Genomic DNA, 21,201 nt, shown 5'->3' on the forward strand with positions numbered 1-21,201 from the left:
GTGAATCGCGTGGTTATGTAGTTCCAGCAGGTCTAGACACACATACAGCAACTTACGTAACTATTGAAAACTGTATCTTTGCATCAAGATGCACAAAAAGACAGCACGTGGCACTAGTTAAATGTAAAAACATATGATGACTATAAAACCTTAAGTTGCTATAGACGCTGTCGCTGCAATAAGTAGTATAATGTAATTTTGCATGGATAAAATGGCAAATTTTTAAATGCCCATCTAACATTTTAAGAACATTTAATGTTAACTGCTATAAAATGTATATTTAAAATTTTAATAAAGTGTTTAACATGTAAATATGATTAGTTAATTTGCTTGGATTCATTTGATTGATTTGCTCGGATAGTCACACATCGCACACTCGCATCACATCACACTGGTGAAATAAAATGAAGCCACAGATCTTCCATTAAAACAAAAGATTTTTATTCAACTTTTTCTCTGTATACTTTTTATTATAATAAGACACTTCTCTGCTTGTACATTGCTCCCTTGAACTTAAAAATGGCAACAATTGTGTGTGGGAATGTATGTTGGGGCGGACAAACTCAGATGCATACCAATATACATACGTGTGTATATTAAGGTTCCAGTAATAAGCCATAGATGCCAGAACAGCAACAACTTCAGATACCTTTGTATATTTAGAAGTATAATACAATCTCTGAGTATTTCAAGGAATACACGTTTCTATTCATTTTTAGTGATATATTGGTAGATATAACGTGACCACTTTAATGGTTTAAAAGGGATAATGGACAGCACTGGAAGCCCATGGGCAAACAGCTTCCAATAAATAGACCAACCAAGCTGTAATCGAGGATGACACCATGCTTGTTAAAATGTCTGTGGGAAAACAAAATGCCTTTTACCTCAAAAGATAAAGAACGATTGAACATTTTTTCTTCACTGCACTTCATTTGGATTAACATATACACACACTTGAATGCATATAATGAAAACCTCCTAGATAAAATAAACATCCTAATAGTGTTGAAAAACTGGGCAAATAGGACTTGTGTTTGCCTTTCACAACACATTCTAACCTCAAAAGAGCACATTACATGTAGAGATCATAGAGAAGTTCACACATACGTTTTAAACGCCCTACTCACACATACGGATCATTGAAAAGCCCTACGTATTATTTCAAAAGCTACTGATCAGATCAAGGCATTACCAGAAAACAAACAAACCCCAACTTACACCAGAAGTATACAGATGCTGGTCGAAATGAGGGGGAACGTTCTGAACCGTAAATATTTAAATATCAGTCACTCAAAAAAGGGCCACATATTCCTTGGCATTGACTTGTATGATGACTAGTACATTGAAAGATGTGAGCTAAAGCTGCTCAGTTCTGATGTTTCGTGGGCTCTGCAAATATAGTTGGTGGAGGGGTGGATCTCTACACTTCCTAGTACTGAATATAAGAATAGTACAATACTTTCATTTCAACAGCTTTTGACACCTGTTCAAAAAGATGCCCAACATACAACCAGTCATTTAAAGAAGGAAAGGATATAAAACACTGAATAATCTTTGCCCTAGAGGAGAGTTCTGAATGAAGTTTACTGGCTTAACATAAGTGCAAAACAAAAAGAAAATTTGTAACGGACGTTATCAACAAAAAAAAATATTCTTAAGAAGGGTCTGACACTAAGGGTCAGAGCTCACAAAAGAAACGGCCTAAAAATGTGATCTATGAATGGGAACCTTCACTTCAGATCTTGGTTTAATAATATAAATGTATGATGTTCACTAATAAACTACAATTCCATGCGGATGCCAAAACATCAAATGAACTATTTGAAAAAAAAAAACACCAAATGAGACCATGAGAGACTTTAAAACAAGAGAAAAACATGAACGTGGGCATGACAGTGATATTCCAAAAATGTTAGCAATAGTACGTTACTGAATGAGCAAGCGCAGAAATAAAACTTCAAAACTGAAAATGAAGAATGTTTCAATTTAAAAATGCATTTAATGATGTGGTTTGCAAAAAAAATCCTCATATTTAAAAGAGGGGCAAGGATACAATGAAACTTGTAAAGGGACAGCTTGAACTCAAAACACAAAAGAAAAATAATCTACGAAACATTTGTTCTCATTAAAAGAGGAACTTTCCAGACCCAGCATGAAGGAGAATACAGTGACTTACTAAACACAAATTGTGTGATGTGAATACACAAGTACATCATATTAACCTTCGCCTTCTATACCTATGCGTCAAGTCACAGTTCTTCTACAAATTCACACAACATGCCCAGTATACACAAACTAAGCACATCTTTGTCTGGTTGATACCATATTGTGCTTGAATATGCAATCATAAATGGGATCTTGTGGTTGAATGCAATTTCAGTCAAAAGATGCTTCCATTAAAATGGGGTAGAATGTAAAATCTCAGGGTTGAGCTTCTTTTTATGGGAACATGACAGAGCACACAATATGAATTTCAACAACAGGACAAAGCAAAAAAATAAACCAAGAGAGCTAGGATGAGTGTGTACATGGTCTTCTTAACTAATCTTTAACAATTATTAAGTGTTAACATGTTAAGGGGGAAAGTCTTACAGAAAACGTGGGCAAAAATTAGGGATGAGTTTAAACATTTCCAAATAAAAAAAAAAATCACTTCCTGTTCTTAGGAGAGGGCCAGTTGCCACGCCTCTCACCACGATTGGCCCCGCTGTTGCCAGCTCCACCCACAGCCCCGCCACCACTGGGTGGACCCCTGGGGCCTCTTCCTCCGCCACCACCGGTATTTACTCTTCTGTTCTGCCTCTCCATTCCAGGGCGCTGACTGGAGAAGCTTCTCTTGTTTGTGGCTAATTCTTTAGCCGTCATCTCTCTTTCAGCACCTCCTCCGCCTCCCCCACCTCTTCCTGGTGCATGATGATGGTGGTGATGGTGGGAGGGGCAAGATTTACTCCCTCCTCCGCCCTTTCTCTCTCGAAACTCAGTGAAATCGCTGCTTTCGGAGGCAGTTTCCCATTCCTCATTTGCCTGGTCAGAGTTCTGGTTCGAGACATCTGGGGATTTAGCCCCTCCCGCTGGGTTGTGGTTATGATGGTGCTGAGGGTGTGACTGGGAGTTGCCCTGGTAGTGATGATGATGGTGGTGGTGGTGACTATTCGAATTGTAATTACCACCCCCAAGGTGACTTGTATTATTATTATTATTGGAGGTCGCAGAGACGTGGTTTGCATTTGCAACAACGGTGGCAGATGATTTGGGAGTGCTATTCGTATCTTGCAGGGAATTTTGCATTGGTGAAGCAGACTGCTGATGTCCAGCAATGACTTCGATAATTCCACTGCTTCCATTAATACGTGCCGCATTCTCTCGCTCTTGCTTCAGCCTCCGGAATCGAGGAGGCTTGTCCTGCTGATGTTGGGATCGTCCGTGGCGCTTACCGCGAGGAGGGCGCTCAAACTCCCTGTTAGGAAAACCTCGTCCATCTGGGGCAGACGGAGGTAGTGTTTGGTTAACAGAACCAGTGGTATTCGGTGTAACGTAACTTGAGGACACTGGGTTCCCGACACTTCCGTTCTCTGTGGACCCTTGTTGGACTGCAGTAGGCACAGCGGGATTGGGTGCTGAAGGATTTACACTTTGACTCTGATGTTGGTCACCAGCTTTCTTCTTGTCACCATTCGCTCCACGACCTGAATCTTTAGGAGGGGAGGGATGCGAAGACGTTTGTTGCTTCCGTGCAGCTGTAGATTTTGCAGACCAGCCGTGAGAAGCAGAGCCAGGTCCAGATCTGTGTGCAGAAGACACTCCAGGACCACCTCCACCTCCACCTCTATGGAGACCACCCCCACCTCCACCTCTAAGGAGACCGCCCCCACCTCTATGGAGACCCCCTCCAGCACCGCCTCCACCTCTGCCACGTCTTGATGGCACACCCCTTGGTGTGAAAACTCTAGTTTGGGAGTTTCTTGTTTGAACTGAAGCAGCTGAGGGGCAATTTGCAGGGTTCGCTCCTCCGATGCCACTCTTGGTATTGGGCTTACGGTCTTCTTTGTCAGAATGAGCGACGTCACTGCCAGCACTCTCGCTGCCAGTTTCAGATCCACGCTGCCGCCTCCGTTTTGGCACCTCTTCATATTCCGAGCCTTCGCTTCGGGTTTCACTGCGGTTTCTAGCACGCCCTTGATTCAGCTGAGAGCCCCCGTGCCTACCGCTGCCAGAGGATGGCTCCCGCTTGTATTCTTGATTAGAAGGTCCATGGTGGTAGTCGCTGTTGGCAACTGACCTATAGTCCCTGCTGCTTCTGCCGCCTGCTTTCCCACGGCTGCTACCACCTGCATTGCCGGTGTAAGTGCCTCTGTAACCTCTGCCTCGCCCGTAGAACTCTCCCCTGCCACGGCCTGACCGACCACCTCTGGATGAGGACATATGGTAAGTTGTGCTTCCTCTTTCAGGAGATCGCTCTCTTTCCTTTCTGGAGTGAGGAGCTGAATAGCCTGAACTTTGGACTGAGTTTTCTCCATTTTTGCACCCTTTACCTGTACCCCCAGCATTACTTCGTTCCTTTCCGCCAGTTCTGGGTTTATTGGATACAGTTGCATCATCTTTCCCACTTGGTGCAGAGGAGGCCTGAGCCCCAGGAGTTGACTCTTGTTTGGTTGCGATCTGGCTACCGTCTTGTTCTTTATCTTTACCAGAGCCTCCAGTGGCCTTTTCGCCTCCCTCTCCTTCACCACCTTCTCGTTTCATCTCTTTCAGCACTGGTCTCTTGATAGGACCTGCACGCTTGACTGTAACGCCATCTCCAGACTGACTAGAGGATTTGTTCTCACCCACCTGGTTTGTGAGTTCTTCAGTATTTGCACTCATTCCAGAACCTGCCTTCTTGTTTTGGGCTGAGCCACCACTTGCGTTACTACTTCCAGGTCTTGGGCCCCAATGTGTCTCAGTTTTGTGTTCCCGGCTGCGAGAATTGGTTTTAGGGTGGTGGTGCTGCACAAAATGCTGTTGAGGCTGATTGTGCGCGTTTCCAATTTTGTCCAGTTTCCTACCTGGAGCGTGAGCATGTCCAGTGTCTTTGGTTGGGGCTTGATTTTGTAGAGAGTGCTTTCCACTGGGATCTTCTCTGGCTGAGGAAGATGATGATGAAGAGGAGCAAGAGGAGGAGAGGGACGGCTGATGCAGTGGAGGTGAAGGGTCACTCTTTTTTGCCTCCCTTCCTTTTTCTCTCTCTCTGCCATTCTCTTGCTTGTGAGGATGAAGGGAGAAATGAGGAGGGGGAGGACCGTGGTGTTGGAGATGTGAGTTGTTCTCTAAGGCTGGGTGATCAGTACGGCCATTGCGGTCATAATGGGGATGAGGAGTCCCCCAGATTTGCTGACCACCATCGGGATGGCCAAAGCCATGCAGTGTACCTCCACCGCCTGCCCTCTGCTGCAGGTGAGAGCCCATTCTGGATCCATTGTCAGGATAGTTGCTGTAGCCTCCACGTCCACCCATAAAGGGCTGATGGTGGGTATGGTGGCTAGAACCCTGGCTCCCAACTTGAATCCCAAGAGGTGGTGGGGTTTGGTTAGATGAACCAGATGGAGAGCAGGGAGGCATGTTCAGCGGCTGAATGGGGGTTGTACCTCCCTCTCGCATACGCACTGGAGGAGTGTCACTTCTAAAAGTTTTCAAAAAACAAAGAAATGAATCATGCACATTGAAATAAATTACTTAATTAACCTTTTTTATTTTGATAAATGCTCCTGTTACCTTTGACCTTTGCCAACATCTTCCTCTTCCGGACCTTTCTGCCGTAGGGGGGAGCTTCGACCCCGGCCCTCAGTAACCCCTGGAAAAACATCTGGTCCCCAAGCCAGTTTAGGATCCATTGGGGGTGTGCCACGGTGAGGATGAGAGGGTCCATGCTGCCTTTCAAACTGGTCTGAGCCAGAGCCACCTGAATCAGAACGCTCACGATTCATCATCCCTGAAACAAAAAACCCTAATCTTACCTTCGCTGGACATCAAAACTTCCTAATATTTACAAACTATTTCATTTCATTCATTACTAACCAGAGGGATGCATGGTGGGTGGGTAGTAATCCATGGGTGCAGGACGTCCCTGCATCATACGTGGGTCCATATAAGACATCATCATCCAGCGAGGATCGTAGTTAATAGGCAAAGGTGGTGGACGTCCCATTGAGCCAGGAGGGTAAAGCGTTGGCTGTTTGGGCCCAGATTGTGGTGTGGTCCCTGGAGAGGGCCCCTGCTGATTTTGAGGCTGAAGCTGATTTTGGGTGACCTGGTTATGTTGCTGTTGTTGCTGCCATTGCTGCTGCTGTTTGAGAAGTTGCTCCTGTTAATAAATAAGATGATTTTATATGCTTTTGTGTTACATTGAAATCTCAGTACCTAAGGATAGAATTGATAATTTTTCTAGGATAATAAAGAAAATATTGATATAAGGGACCTTCAGAGTATCAGATCTTAACTTCATTGTGGCCAAAAGAATACACTATATTATGAATTTGAACATATCAAGTCACATTCAGCTTCAATTTTGTTTGCATTTTAATAATCACGCTTATTGATATCATGGTTATCATCAATACCAGCATATTGGGTATAAAACAATTGAACAAAAAACACATCCAGTGCATACTTCGTGATGAACACTGACCTGTTGTTGCCTCTGAAAACGAGGAGGAAGCGATTTCTGATACTTGGAAAAGCCCTGCCCAGATGGACCGCTACCCTGCCGTCCTGTTCCACTAACACTCTCCACCTTTAATGTGTCATCTGCAGCTTTAGTGCTGCGGATGTGTGGCCCACTCACTACAGGTTCCTCCTTGCCATCCCCAGGAACAGAGACATCAAGGGATTGTAGATGCTGGGTGGCTTGAGGCTGCAGAGCCTGTAGAGACTCTAAATGAAAAAAAAAAGAAATAAATTATAATAAATATCAATTTTTGCTTCTTAAATCGTATTTTAATCATCAAGAACGTGAGAAAATATTATGGGAGAATTCAAGTAAACTAACCAGTGATGGAATCATGGCTGCTGTTGCTGCCAGCCCTCTGTCCGTTATTTATGTTAAGTCCCAGAGTTGTACCAGTTGTCTGAGGGGATGCAAGAGTTGCTTCTTCTTGATCCACACAGGGGGATGGTGGCTGACTGAGATTAGGAGATGAGGCAGACAAGGAAGGACTGGGGCTGTTGGCAGGAGCGTCACAGGGGGAGTTGGGTTTAATGATCTGTTGATGCTGCTGTTTTTCATCAAGTCTCTTCAGCTTCTCTGCGCAGGCAGCACGCCGCTCCTCCTGCATCCTTCGTTCCTCCTCTTCACGGCGGCGGCGAGCGCGCTCAACCGCAGCAGAAATATCTGTTGATGACTGCTTCCGACGTTGCCGCCACGTCTCGTCCTCATCCTCGCCCTGTTGTTGGGGGTGCAAGCCGGTAGTGGGAGGGGGAGTTGGCCCTGCAGGACCTGTCCCTGCCTGCTGCTGTGCTTGAGCACTGCTGGGCTTCTGTGGGGCCAGGGTTGGGCCAGAGATCACAGACTGATCCTGTTGGAAGACGTTACGAAACTTGTAACTAATCCAAACCAACACACCATTATCATCAACATGCTCCTGTTAGTGCCTGATATCGGCGTTATCCTACATATTGGACCCTTTCCCCATGAACCTGGCGGTAGTATGTGGGTCAATGTGGATCTGTTCCACATTGGTGGAATGATCTACCTGCTGCTACAAGATCAGCAGACTCGGTTGCCATCTTTAAAAAACGCCTAAAAACGCATCTCTTCCGTCAACACGTCGCTGATTGAGTTTTTCATTATTCTTAGCTTTTATACTGTGCTAGGCTTTAATGGACTAGTTTGATGCACTTATGTATTTTGTTGCCTATGTTGTTATAATTGCTTCCAATGTTTCCTCATCTGTAAGTCGCTTTGGATAAAAGCGTCTGCTAAATGACTAAATGTAAATGTAGTAGGAGTAGGGCCCTTGTCCAAGATGTGGCACTGGTGGGGGAGGGCTGTTCCCTTGGACCACCCAGTCCAGGCCTACACCTTTGCCTATGGTTACATTTATCAATCAGCGAGTCATCCAGGATATGCCACAAGCATGTTTCTGTCCTCCCAGTGATTGTATATCAGCTTCCACAAGCCAGTGGTAGACTGAAGGCTTCTTTTGGAGTTTCTTACCTGATAAGATCCTGTGTTTGTCTGACCGCTCCAGCTATTTCCTCCCTCCTCGGCCATGCCTGGCTGGCTGGAGGGGGGCACAGAGCCATCATCAGCACTGGAAGGAGGGGTGCGTCGTGACTCCCCTCCACTGTCAGATGCACGGGACCGTGAAACAGGTGCAGGTCCTTCTTGCGATCTCTGCAGCTCCCTTGACTCACTGAAACAGCAAAAAACAAGAATTTAGTGCATACTAAAACTATAGAGAGTGAATTTAAATAGCAGTTATAAACAAAGCAAAACATTTTAAACTTACTGGGCTCCATTTTTGGTTTCAGTCCTTTCCTCCTCCCCGTCATCCTCGCCTTCATCATCACTGAACTTTAGCTTTGCGGAGTAGTCAATTTCCTCCTGTGCCCCTAAAAACAGAGTGACCCATCACATAAAATATCTTCTTATCGACTGGATCAATTCCACTGGACCAGGGAACAGCAACAAGAATGACAGCAAAGAGTCTAAAAACGATTCAGCTCAAATAAAATGTCCTACTCGGATCAACTATGCCAGAATAATACAGATGTTTGCTTACCAGCCCAGCCCTCATCTCCGTCATGATCCAGCTCATCCAGCTCCTTCAGGTCATCCTGCTTGAGGATGGAGGGGCGTTTCACCACCTCACCCCGGGGTCCTCCAGGGGGCCGCCCATCTGGTCCTGCTCCACTCTGTGACCGAGAAAACCTGTCAAAAGGGAAACAAACGAGGATAGGGTTAAGAAAGCCCACTAGGTGGCTACAGTGAATTTAAAGTCACCATGAAACGGAAGTTGCGATTAACTTTTCCGTATCGTGACGTATATCCGAGTGAAACGGCCTCTGAAATAAAAAATAAGTAGGGAGGGGCTTTATTTTGCCTTTCCATTTTATTGGTTTATTTATTAGTTGGGCCAGGAGGGGAGGGCTAAAAATGCCTGGCCATTGGACAGTCAGTATAGTCCTACCTCTTTTTTTGTTGCTGACGTCATGTGGTGAAGAGTTGTTGTTGAGAGGGGGAGAGGAGTTTAAGGTTTTTGATTAAAGATTACAAGTGCAAATGAATTTTGAAAAAATGATGGAGTGCACAGATGAACCATTTTTAATAATGACTGCAACACTGTAAAACACTTAGAATTTTCCTGTTTGATTTCATGGTGACTTTAACAGATAAGATACCTTTCCAATAAAAAGCTATACGCTGCATATTCTTCTTACCTGGGCGCCTCATTTGGGGGTGCGAACCTGTAGGGTCCCTGTGGACCATAAGGGGGTGGGAACGCCAGGTATGGTGGATACATCTACAAAGACAGACAGGAAAGAAATGTCACATGGGTGCATGTGAATGACCACCTAGTGCTGGCTGGTATGACCATAAATTAATATAACAGTATTTTCCAGTTTCCAGTACATGGCGGTATTTTATAACCACATTTTCTACTGATTGAGAGGAAATACTGGAGTTGATTTACTTAAAATGCCCTTTTCTACTGTCATGGTGAGTGAATATTGTCGAATAAATTCCACGCTAGTATTATACAGGTTTGTAAGTCCCAAAAAATGATGCCGTTTATAAAGAGGTGGAACTCATGATAAGGTGAAGGAATCAGGATGCATGACAGTTGCAGTTCAAGTACAGAACCTTTTAATTTCGCAAACAACTTGTAACTACACAATGTAAACAATCCCCTTCCCTATAATAACAACTGAATAGCATGCAAAGGTAAATTGCATACATAATATTTAAGCAAATAAATAGAGAACAGCGCTAGAAATGGACTTTTCCTTGGTAGCACCATATTTCTATGTGTTGCACCGGTGCTCCCAACTGAGTGCATTTAATATAAGGCAATGCAAACTTGCTTTTTGTTGTTTGATGAGCATTAAAACAGAGATTTTTATTATGCTGCTGTCCCTTGAAAAGTTTAATGGACTTGTCAACATGATATAGAGCCTATTCGCTAAATAACGTTCAAACGCCACATTATTTAACTTAACATTAAGTTAACTTGGTCCAACTTGCATCAGGAGTAGACTTTGAATTTGAACTTGCGCATACTCATGTACTCATCCTGTCAGCTCTCCACAGTGCAGCTCTGTTTACTTACATGCCGCTTTGTTTGTTTATGTTGCACTGAAAGCCCAACTCACATCTACAGTCTTGATTATGAATGTTCATGCAAGATTCGCTGTTTGATCTCTCTGCCATAGTTAGACTAGTGTGTGTAATAGCCTCAGTGTCTCATATAAGCACGGCTCTTTAAGCTGGTGAACCGCTGGTGTAATGTCGATTTCATTTTCTACAGGGTGCAACAGTTCCGTTCAGTGCAACAAACACGCGGTGTAACTTAGCTTTTGGCATTAATTAACTGTGACGTTTTTATGAGCGGTTAATAGTGAAATTCGGTACTTGCTGCATCCCTAGTCACTTACAAAGACTGCTAGTAAGTTTGTTTTATTATTATTACACTATATAGCAATTACAGCACTGGTTTTGCCTCAGCGCCACCAAACCATGCAGATGATGCACATGATTCACAAAAAACAAAAAGAACAGTACTGACAAAAAAAGAACAGTAAGGACATAGACATATTTTAAAAAAAAAGACAAGGAAGCTACTTATATAGCGACATATCAAATAAATAAAAGTGAAAATTGGAATGCCTACCCTAAACTTCTATCTGTTAAAGTTCAGCATCCAATGCGGAAATCGTGAGTATAGAATTGTTTTCGAATTGCTCATTTCAACCCATATATCGTATATCGGCATATTATCAACTTATACCGTTAATTATTTAAACAAGAGGTCCAGGCCAGGGTATGCGAAATAATATCATTCGGAATGCACACGGTCTTTGAGCCACAGGCAAAAGTAAGAAGTGTTGATTTTGGATGAATTTGAGGTTTCATAAATACATTAAGGCCTCGTCTATCCCGCTCCGAAGAGTGTTTAAACAGAAAACGTACAAATAAGGATAATTCTTTTAAGTGTAGGGCTACCTAAAAAGGGGTCACTAAATCTTTGTAAATACAAAGGATGCATGTCCATCGGAAGCGGTTGCACGTGCAGGAATGAGAAAATAAAGTGCGGGACCTGATTAATGTTATTATAATTATAAAGAGTAATTTGATATGAATAGACTACAATAGGTCTATTACTTGAGCCGACAGACATCGAAAGCGTAGATATAATCTGTAAAGTTTAAATCCTTGCAATGTGAACACAGTTTTCATAAAATTCTTAACCCAACTGCCAACTTGTATGTTGGCATTTGTCTGTGCGTGTGTGATTTGGCCTTTACACAATCAGCATATGCGAAAGTAATTTTTATATTTAATAAAAATACTAAAGAAAAACATTCAAACTTACGAATTGAGGCATGATCCCTCTGTAAGCCTGGAACTGCGGGCCAATAGCTGGCTGGGGAAGGGAAAGTGCGGAGTTACTGGTTGGGGGGTTTCTAGGCTGCCCAAGGGCGGACGCGTTCAGCTGTGGGACAAGAGGGGCCCCAGCAGCACCCTCCATCACCATGATTCCCCCAGTTCCGCCCTCCGCAACACCCTCCCCAGCCAGGGTGGGTGCCAATGCCCGGCCCCCACCATCCCGCCAACTTGTTACGTCTGGAAAACAAAGAATGTTGTTTATTAGTTGCTAAATATCTGTAAATAAGCATCAATCAGAAGGATGAGAGGACATTTATACAAAAAGCTGAAAGATCAGTAGGGCAAGCATACTTTGGGGGCGGAGGCTTGGTCCGGGCCCATACCACTGATCTGCAGTGGCCTGTTCTTTGCCAGCTTTGTCCTGGTCTCCAGCCGCCTGCAGGGTGGGAAATTCCTCGCGAGAGAATGGCGACTGTTGGTTTGATCCCTTTCCACCTGTAAAAAAAAACCCAAGAGAGGTGACACACGAGTAGTACTTAATGGCTGATTTCACTGAACTGGATAAAAACTGATCAATTTAAGCCAATATTCTGTAATGTTCCCAAAAAAAACCTGCATAGCAGTTCATGCTTTTTTATTTGTTTTTCTAGTTCAATTCTCCATTCAATTAATTAAATCAGAGCATTTTTGTTACTTGTATATTTACAAATATTTTTTATAATTTATTAAATAAAATTAAAGTTTGATGCCTACGCCCTTTTAACCTTCCAGATGCCCACGTATAATATGTAGTTTTTTTTGTTAAAGCAACACTTTGTAGTTTTTCGACCTTAAAATAATGTCTCTAAAACTATTTGAGTGGTACTACAGTGGTCCAACTTTAACTGGACGAATTCTACTCCCACTGCTACCTGTGCAGCCTCATTGGATGAAGTTATCCCTTTAATAACTGTTTAGGTTAGTTACACTGCTGTGTTATATTTTCAATATAAAGCTGTATTGAAAGAAGCAACTACCAGTATAATAACTCACCATCTCCTTGCACACCATGTGTAACACTGGCCTGAGCCCAGGACTTTGGCCCTACGGCCAGAGCTGGAGTCGGGGCCTAGAAAACATATTGCAGTGTCAAGTACGTGAAACATCTTATTCTTGCACATATAAACCAGTGTCTAACCCATTTTCTGATATATCATTGAAAAACTAAAGCTTTATGGTGCAGGTTTGATTATGTCAGACTGTATGTCATGTTTGTGTGGTGGCACCTCTTGAGCTGGGGGTGTTCTCGGCACGCTCGGTGCAGATGTCTGTGAGACCACAGGCTGCTGCGACTCCGGCTGCGCTGCTGACAATACATCGGTACTACAGGAAAGAAAAGAATGTAAAAAGGATAAGAAATAACTCAACCAGTGTGGTCAAGGTTGGCCGGCAGAATGATTTGAATGTGTGGGTGAAACGTCTCCTAAGGTAATGATGTCTTTGCCTGAGTTTTCTTTAGGCCAATTAAAACCTGATGGAGAGAAAAGCTCTATGAGCTTCTTGTGAGAGGGTGTGACTATTTGAATTATCTGCAAACTTTCTGATTCTTAAATCTGGAATCTCTAAAATGGGTAAGAGAGAACCACACTGATGAGGTTTTAGAAAGAAAAAAACATTCTGAATTACTGGTTTCTAGATGTATAGAAAGATGAACATCCCTCACCTCTTTGGGTCTGCTTGTTCCTGCTTGCTTGCCCATCCTGTGCCGTCTTTGGGAACGAGCGTGACGTTGGGGTCGTTGCCTTTGTTCTCCGCCTTCAAACTAGGCAAGTTGGCAGGGGGGGGCATGCGCCGTGCAGAGGCAACTTTACCAAGAGACTGTAAGCCATGACGAGGGGCAACTAAAAGGAGAAAAGTAAACGGGAGGGGTAAATAAATGGATAGCTCAAAAACCCAACACCTAACATCTTAAGGACACCGCCAATGAAGAGGAAAAACTGTGAGAATGTCAAACCCCTTCCCTCAGTATGCCATAACAATGTCCCTCTGGCCAGTTAAAGAGCGATCTAACTTAAGGATTTGTTTCAAGGAGTAGGTTTAAAATTTACCACTTAAACAATGACAAATTAAAAATACATTTAGCGGTAAGTGAAATTTGCAGGGTTCTTACACCGTTTACAAAGTCAAGTTACAGCAGTTTTCCAGTACTTTGAATGTGTGTTTTCAAGTTTTTCCAATATACATGATCACAAAAGTATTAGAATATCCTAAAACGATATTCCCATTTTAAATTGTTGACTGTCTGGCAAATTAAATAGGCCTACATTTCACATGCTTTCCATAATTTGACTATCATTTGCAAAAGCTTGCCAAGGCCTGAATATTTGAGTGTTTTTGCTTGTTTCAGTCCAACGCAGTAATCATTTTCATGTCATGTTTAAAAAGCAAATGCATTTCTGCCCTGGCATGCTGGTCTGAAAACGAGGTGTGTTCAGGTCCATTGTTGGCATTTGCTTTTTTGAGGCAATTGATATAGAATGCGCCACTGACCAACTGAAACCTGGTCCAAAGTAAAAGGCTCAATATTTTTTTAGTTATTTAAAGAACGCGCGCATACCATTTTCACACAGAGGGCCGCGCAACAGCACACAATAATGGCAAATATAACAAATAAATGGATTACAATATACACATTTTTTGTCTACATAGGATAAAAAAATCAGACTATAGATGGTCGCGTATTAACCTTGCGCACAAGCAGACGCGCTAACTCTCGGAAATTCCACCATGGCGTGAGCGCAACTGGCTCTTAAAGGGAATGTGAGATGATACCCTATTAAACCTCTGTATACCTTGAAACCGGTATTCGGTCCATGCCTAATTCAGACATTTTTGTAAAAATGGAGCCCAATGATGATACGTCAATGTAATTTGAATCAATAATAATAATCGCAATTACAATATCACAGGGAATGATATAAACAATAATGATTGCCATAATCATGCAGGCAAACCATAAGGTATATTAATATTGCAATAAAATGTATTCACTTATAAGAAAACACTGCATTTAAATTTCAAGCAGTTTCAATCCCTTTATCCCAAATCAAAGCATTTTTTTACTTTTAAAACACTGCATTAAAAATCAATAATTTATCAGGATTTCCAGCACCCGTACTAACCCTGAATTTGACAGTGTTGACGGTTTCAAACATTGAAAAGTACGTTTGTGCGGACTATCAATCCCCTGTTTTTTGGACCGGAAGTGACCTGGAGCACTGGGAGAATTGTACTTGGGAAAACTGGGACAGCTGCTAAGATCTGGTAGCTCAGCTACTGAATAAAACATAAGAAGGGAATGCGTGGAGGGAAAACTATGATCACAAGAAGACCTCTGTCTGAGATCATTCCTAACAGTTTGACATGCCGCATGGAACTATCCTAACAGAACTAGGCAAAGCCTAATAGAACCATGAAGTAAACACATGTTAGGTTTGCAAAGGCTTATGGAAAAAACCTAACAAATACTACAGAATTCCTACAATTGATCAACAGAAGCCTGCCCATCTAAATGGTTATTGGTTCACAATTACAAATAGCCGCTCAGCGCAAACTTACAAAAGAAGAGACGTTTCAGAGGCAGAACGATCTTTGGATCATCGTCACATTTTGATAGAACACACACCACAAATACACAATATGTCATGTAGACCTCAATTACTAGTCAAGTTGGCGAGAAGTCAAGTTTAATCAGATTTTACTCACCAACAGGCTTCTGTGCTTCAAGGCTCTTTCCTTTGTAGGTATCAAACAGGTTGAGAGATGAATACTTGGTTTTGCCATCCTTCCCCTTTGCCGTTTGCCCAGAGCGCTCTGACATTGCGCTGTACGCTCATTGAGTATGGTGAGTCCTGAGACTGAAAGAGAGAGAGAAAGTGAAAAGTGAGTGTTGGGAGAAAGCAGTGTAGAGGTGAAGGGTGTTCATTTTCAAGCCTTTCTATGCTTAGAGAAACAAAATGAAAAGGTGGACTAAACAAACAGATGTAAGAAAGACAAGGGGGAGTCACTCATTTGAAACGGATGTTAAAAATTTAAAATGCAATTGTTAAATTTTATAAAAAAAGAGCTTAATAACCAAGACGAGATAACACATCATTATCTGGTATGCTCAATGCAATATTATATAAACTTACAGTTTAAACCCCTATAAGGTTTGATGAAATTAGGCAGGGCATGTAACTATTGTACAGAACTAAGAATGATATGGCCCTAATTTTTCCATCTTAATGTAATTGTCATTTTCAGTGGGTGCGAATGGTAAAGTACAATGTGCGCAGGCCAGTGGGGGAGGCTAAATGTGAGTATAGGACTGAGTATAGAGCGCACCTAGATAACTGCGTAAACGTCCATCATTAAAAAACTAACAAACAAAAAGCAGAAGAGAGTGTGTGTGTGTGTGATAATGGCATCTACGGAGTCAGATCGATCATATTTGGCAAATAAATACTTAAGAAAATTCCAATTTAGAAGACACACACACAGCCTGTGTCATACTCGTGCATCTCTGCGTCGTGTATCCCGGACGAGCCATTTACTTGAAGCGCACACACAGCCTATTTCATAATACACATTTATAGTACTTAAAGATTGCGTATCACAGGTAGTTTCTGCCAACCTCATATTAATCTTGAGTTCCTATACATTGGTAAATCATTGTATCTTCGAAGAGTATTATGTTTGATCAAATTTATAAAAGAGAGTAAAGGAGTACGATTATTTCCAGAAAAACAGAGGTGGGACTAGTGGGGAGAGTGGGATGGAACTACAGCCCAAGCAAGCAACACATCATTACATTAAAAGGGAACCTGGCCAAAATTTCTCTCACCCTCAAGAAGTTTAACATCTGTATGAACGCCATTTTTCCCCAGAACGCAAATTCTGACTCCTCAGATTGCAACGAAACCACTTTTCAAAGCGTTGAAAGAGCGTAAAGACATCGTAAAATTGTCCACGTGACTCTGTTTGTTCAGTATAAGATCCATATAATGCTACTAGGATACGTTTTGTGCGCAAACAAACAAAACTAACGACTATATTCAAAAACTTCATTTGAGTGTTAATTTCCAGCATGTGTTCTCGAGTGCAACACGACAGTGCATCCGGTGTCAGCATTGCTCAACGCATGCGCATTCTGACGTAGAGCCTGTTTGGTCCGAACATGCATGCTTGGAATATTGTAATTCTTTCTTGGTAAGTGTCTAGTTGTTCATAGCTAACTGTGAACTTTTCACAACTGGCCTATATTCATTTTGCTTTGCCTCCTCACAGACTGAGTCAACTGTCATATGAGAATATTATTAATAAAAACAGCACTGGGATCATTCTTGACTTAAACACACAGAAAAAGACCATGCAAAAGCAGACTGGTGTTACCATGGTGATGCATTATAAATGATGTTCCTCCGTTTCTGCTTTGAGAGGGGTTGCATCCATAGCAACACCAGGTTACGTTTACTGCTGGCCTGTAAAATCTACTTACATACATTATCTCTAGGGCTGTCAACTTTAGTCGTTTAGTCGACTAATCGGTCGATGCCGTCTTGGTCGACTGACATTCTCATTGGTCGACCAGTTGCCTATTTTTTTTAGCCTATGTTTCATCCCCAACTTTAAAAACTTTAATTTCGGCTATTTAAAAAAAATCACTTAATTTTCAAAGAATTGTATTATTATTATAGTTGTATGTATTATTGATGTCTTTTCGTTGTTGTTTTATAAATGTTCTATGACGATTGTTTAATAAATGTTCAATCAAAATGCAAAACATCGCGTCTTTTTTTTTTTTTTTTTTTTTATTTTATTTTATTTATTTTATTTTTTTTTTAGTCGACTGATCGCTGCGCAGGACAGGACTTTGGTCGACTAAGCATTTCTTTGGTTGACTACAGCCCTAATTATCTCAATACATGACGTCTCAAAATGATTTTTTAAAACAAACAGAGGCTATGGACTCCGGCTAATACTACAGCAAAAACTCTGGCTTTTTGTTGCAGGCTATGATATAAAGACACATCAAGTTGATTGATATATCGATTCAAGTCATTATTTATGTTTGTTTTCGCACATCGAAGTGTGTTGACTACTCTCTGGATCGGTTAAATGCAAAGATCACAGCGTTTTGTGCATGGGTCACCATATCTTACAAATAGGTCACTTCACTTACATAAAGTATTATCGTCGCTTAAAAAATTCAATTGAACCACTAGGAGCGAATGGACCAATTTAATGATGTCTTTGGTAACGTAACGTTACTAAAGCCCTTTACTTTACATTGACAAAAAAATGTGTGTTCTGAAGATGCTGGGAGGTCTTAAAACATTTTGAACGTTAAAAAATAACTAAATTTTGATTTCGAGGTAAGCTCTCCATTAAAACAAACATTTAAGTCAGAGGGAGATTAAAAATGACAATGCTGATGTTTTAGATAAAATATTGCAGCGTTTATTGTAAATAGTTTACCAATGTGGGTCATTCGATTTTAATAATCATCTGCTTTCATAATTTCAGTTAAAATCTGAAAATGCACTTCCGTCCTGTATGACTCTTAGAGGACGTATGTCAGACGGTTTGGGCGGAGCATCCGTTAACTCCTCCCCTTCAACTGTAGCTCTGCCAGATCCGTTTCAAAATGCAATGGCGGTTTTTATACATCAAATCGCAAAGAAAAACGAACGCCACGCCCACTATATGTTTCACTAAAAATTTCATTCCAAACGCTACGAAATAAGGAAGTAAAAACGAGCACAGCTTCCGGTTCACGGGGACTTTAAAACAACCTAAAGACACACTTGACTAGCACACCACTACACATATCAGAAGCCATACGATATTAAACACAGAAGATACGCAGGTCATTGCTGCAGCTGTTTTACAGATATCGCATATTTGCTCAACGCGGCTACTAATACAACATAATATTATGATACAAAATAATCAGACCCAAAAGCCAGGCGAACTTTAAGACAAAAGATTACGTTAACAAAAAGTTGCCATGGCAACCGCAGCTTTCGCCACACATCAGTTACTACGGTTCATTTCATTACACTATTGTGCCCATTTTACATCATCCCCACCACTAAAAAAACAACCAAAACAGATACAAATGAACAATAAACCTTTTTACCAGTTTTAAAAAGATCATTTTAAAATGTTATACTTCACAAAATCACAAATGTAATACTTCATAAAAGCAACAATAACTGACCTGCAACGTTATATGAGTGGAAACTATGAACACCGTGGTAAATGTTCTTAAGAGAAAATACCATCGCTTTAATATCCCAGACTGACAGCAGATCCGTTCATATTAAAATCCCATAATCATCCGTCAGTGAAGAGCAAACACTTCGATCAACCTTTACGCATTCTCTTTTAGCCAAGTGAACACAAAAGCTCACGTACTGAAGACATACATGTTATTGTTCGGGGCAGATCCAGAAATGCTGTTTGGGAAAAGCGGCGACGGTCAATTGGCAAATCTTGTAAAAGAATCCCTACGCAACATGAAGCAGATCTGCGAACCGGAGCTGCGCAGAGATTATTTTACACGCTTTGCCAACTGACTGTGATGACATCGAGTAGGGTTTCACCAAAACACATATGCTGTTCGTCTAACCACACACACAGCCCGATATCTGAACATAAATAACGTGTGGCGATCGACTAGAATACCGGTAAAGTGTGTATCTTGACTGGTTGACCTGTTTCTTATAACCAAGGCATCCATGTTTCCAACAGGGAGGACGGGGCAGACCTGTTTCATAATATACATCACCCCCTCGTTAGATATCACTTCAATCAAATGCAATAATGCAAGTCGTGTGGCGGATAAACCGGAGGAAGAAACACAGAACATTGAAATAAACGAGCCGTATAATTACTGCTGCGGATTTGACAAAGATTTGATGGCGAGAAGAAAACAAAATGGCGGCGGTGAAGTGAGGCCAGGGCAACAAGCACATTAGCATCAGAATTTGAGACGATTTAACGACACAGATTGCATCTGGAATCCTGATTTACTGACTCTGAAGTATGCTTTAATACATGCTCAGCAAAACAAGTCCACCAGATCTGTACCATTTTACAAAATGCCAAGCCACCTGTGTAACACGCAGACTCGGTCACTAACTGTTAAATGCGCTTTAAATTTCTTACGGCTTGGCAAACTACCCCGACATGAGCACACAACTTTCCCGAAATCATTGGTCATCTATAATAAACATTAAAACAAATTGAATACATGGTCACCGGGCTGTGGAACACACATAAGGTACGCCGTTAGCATGCTAACATTAGCACCGACCGATAAAAAGCAGGACAGCTGGAACTCAATAATATGATATAAACAGATCTTTAATAGGACCTAATTATTGCACTGTTTTGAGCACCGGCGTATCTACTAACCTGGTCTTGTCCCGACTTGTCTCGAGGTTGTATCGAAGAGTTATTAGCAATAATCGCGAACTAGCTACCGTTAGCACAAGCTCTTACAAAAGCTCAAAACAGGATTATGTGTTGAAGAGATTTGATAGGGACGGATGTGTGCGGTGAGGCTTACTTGTATTCCCTTTTCTTTTTTTCCCGAAAAACAAATGAAAAAGGAAAAATAAAATAATATTGCGGAGGTCGATCCGTCACTATTAGAGCCGTCAACGGCTTCTGAGGATGGTAGCGCAAAGAGGGGCGGATTAGAGCATCGGGGGGCGGGGCTAAATTCACATAATAAGATCCAAGCGTAGCTCTCGGCAAATGATCAATGTTAATATAAACGTAATTTGCACTCCTGTAAAACTCACCATACTGCTCAATGACAGGATGGCCAATGCTATATCTAGAGACGCGACGATCAGCCGGCGACATTTATTGCCGATTGTCAAATCAAAACCCGATTGATTAACTAAATTGTTCAATCTCCGAATTATATAACGTCTATAGGACAGTACAGCATATGGTTGCAATAAATAAATGCAGGTGATACATTCAGTAAGACATTTATGTTACACGTGCTATTTGGAGATCAACTATGACCTAATACACGAATGAGTTGACTAATGACATTAATTACGATGACCAATATTTAACTTACTGTAAAAAGAAACACATCTCAAACTTGGCATGTGTCATGTGCACGCTTCTTATATTTTAGACTAATTTAAAGTGATGCACCACAAAGTGACACAATAATTGACAATTGTGAGCACACAACAACACAATTTAAAGACTGCACATGAACATCTTTGTAACATTTGTTTTAACCAAGAGTTTGCGCCGGCATCACTTTTGGCAGCCACCTCCAGGGGATGGTGTCAATGACATGTACCAAATCTCACAATAATCAGTGCTGCCTTTGTGATACAGTACCATAGCGTCAAATACCTTGCGATGACATGATGCAAACATGCAGCCTACAAATTAAATATATTATTTAAAAAATCATACATGCGGCAACATTTAAACAACCATATTTAATATTTTATAACAACTTTATATGTTCACTAAACATACCGGTAAAGGGACTTGTATGGACTATTCCATCTCAACCCAAAAACCCCCCAGCAAAAATGCATAGTTTACAG

The 21,201-nt window shown here is 41.6% G+C and overlaps 1 protein-coding gene across 3 annotated transcripts; it reads right to left on the reverse strand.

The window, feature by feature from the left end:
* Positions 1–424: 424 nt before the first annotated feature.
* On the reverse strand, positions 425–20,310 carry prrc2a (proline-rich coiled-coil 2A). 3 transcript variants are annotated; one of them, XM_079484779.1, is made up of 17 exons: positions 20,184–20,293; positions 15,332–15,483; positions 13,290–13,467; positions 12,853–12,949; positions 12,620–12,695; positions 11,939–12,082; positions 11,574–11,824; positions 9,421–9,503; positions 8,763–8,911; positions 8,490–8,592; positions 8,195–8,393; positions 7,028–7,553; positions 6,668–6,912; positions 6,058–6,343; positions 5,755–5,971; positions 3,909–5,662; positions 425–3,821 (listed from the first exon to the last, which is right to left on the reverse strand). In XM_079484779.1, exons 2-17 carry the CDS (start codon positions 15,444–15,446, stop codon positions 2,653–2,655), a joined length of 5,592 nt encoding a protein of 1,863 aa, XP_079340905.1. In that variant the 5' UTR covers positions 15,447–15,483; positions 20,184–20,293; the 3' UTR covers positions 425–2,652. The 3 variants fall into 3 exon arrangements, with proteins under 3 accessions (XP_079340905.1, XP_079340903.1, XP_079340904.1); XM_079484777.1 differs by having other exon boundaries at positions 425–5,662; positions 20,184–20,310; XM_079484778.1 differs by having other exon boundaries at positions 425–5,662; positions 20,030–20,310.
* Between the last annotated feature and the right edge of the window lie 891 nt (positions 20,311–21,201).

This window comes from Barbatula barbatula (genome assembly GCF_947034865.1).
Source record: "Barbatula barbatula genome assembly, chromosome: 21".
Lineage (NCBI taxonomy): Eukaryota > Metazoa > Chordata > Actinopteri > Cypriniformes > Nemacheilidae > Barbatula > Barbatula barbatula.

Coding starts and splice junctions, on each gene's coding strand:
- prrc2a (XM_079484777.1), bottom strand. CDS start 15,446: ATGTCAGAGCGCTCTGGGCAAACGGCAAAGGGGAAGGATGGCAAAACC. Junction 13,468..15,331: donor TGAAGCACAGAAGCCTGTTG/GTGAGTAAAATC, acceptor TTCTCCTTTTAG/TTGCCCCTCGTCATGGCTTA. Junction 6,344..6,667: donor GTTTTCAGAGGCAACAACAG/GTCAGTGTTCAT, acceptor ATTTATTAACAG/GAGCAACTTCTCAAACAGCA.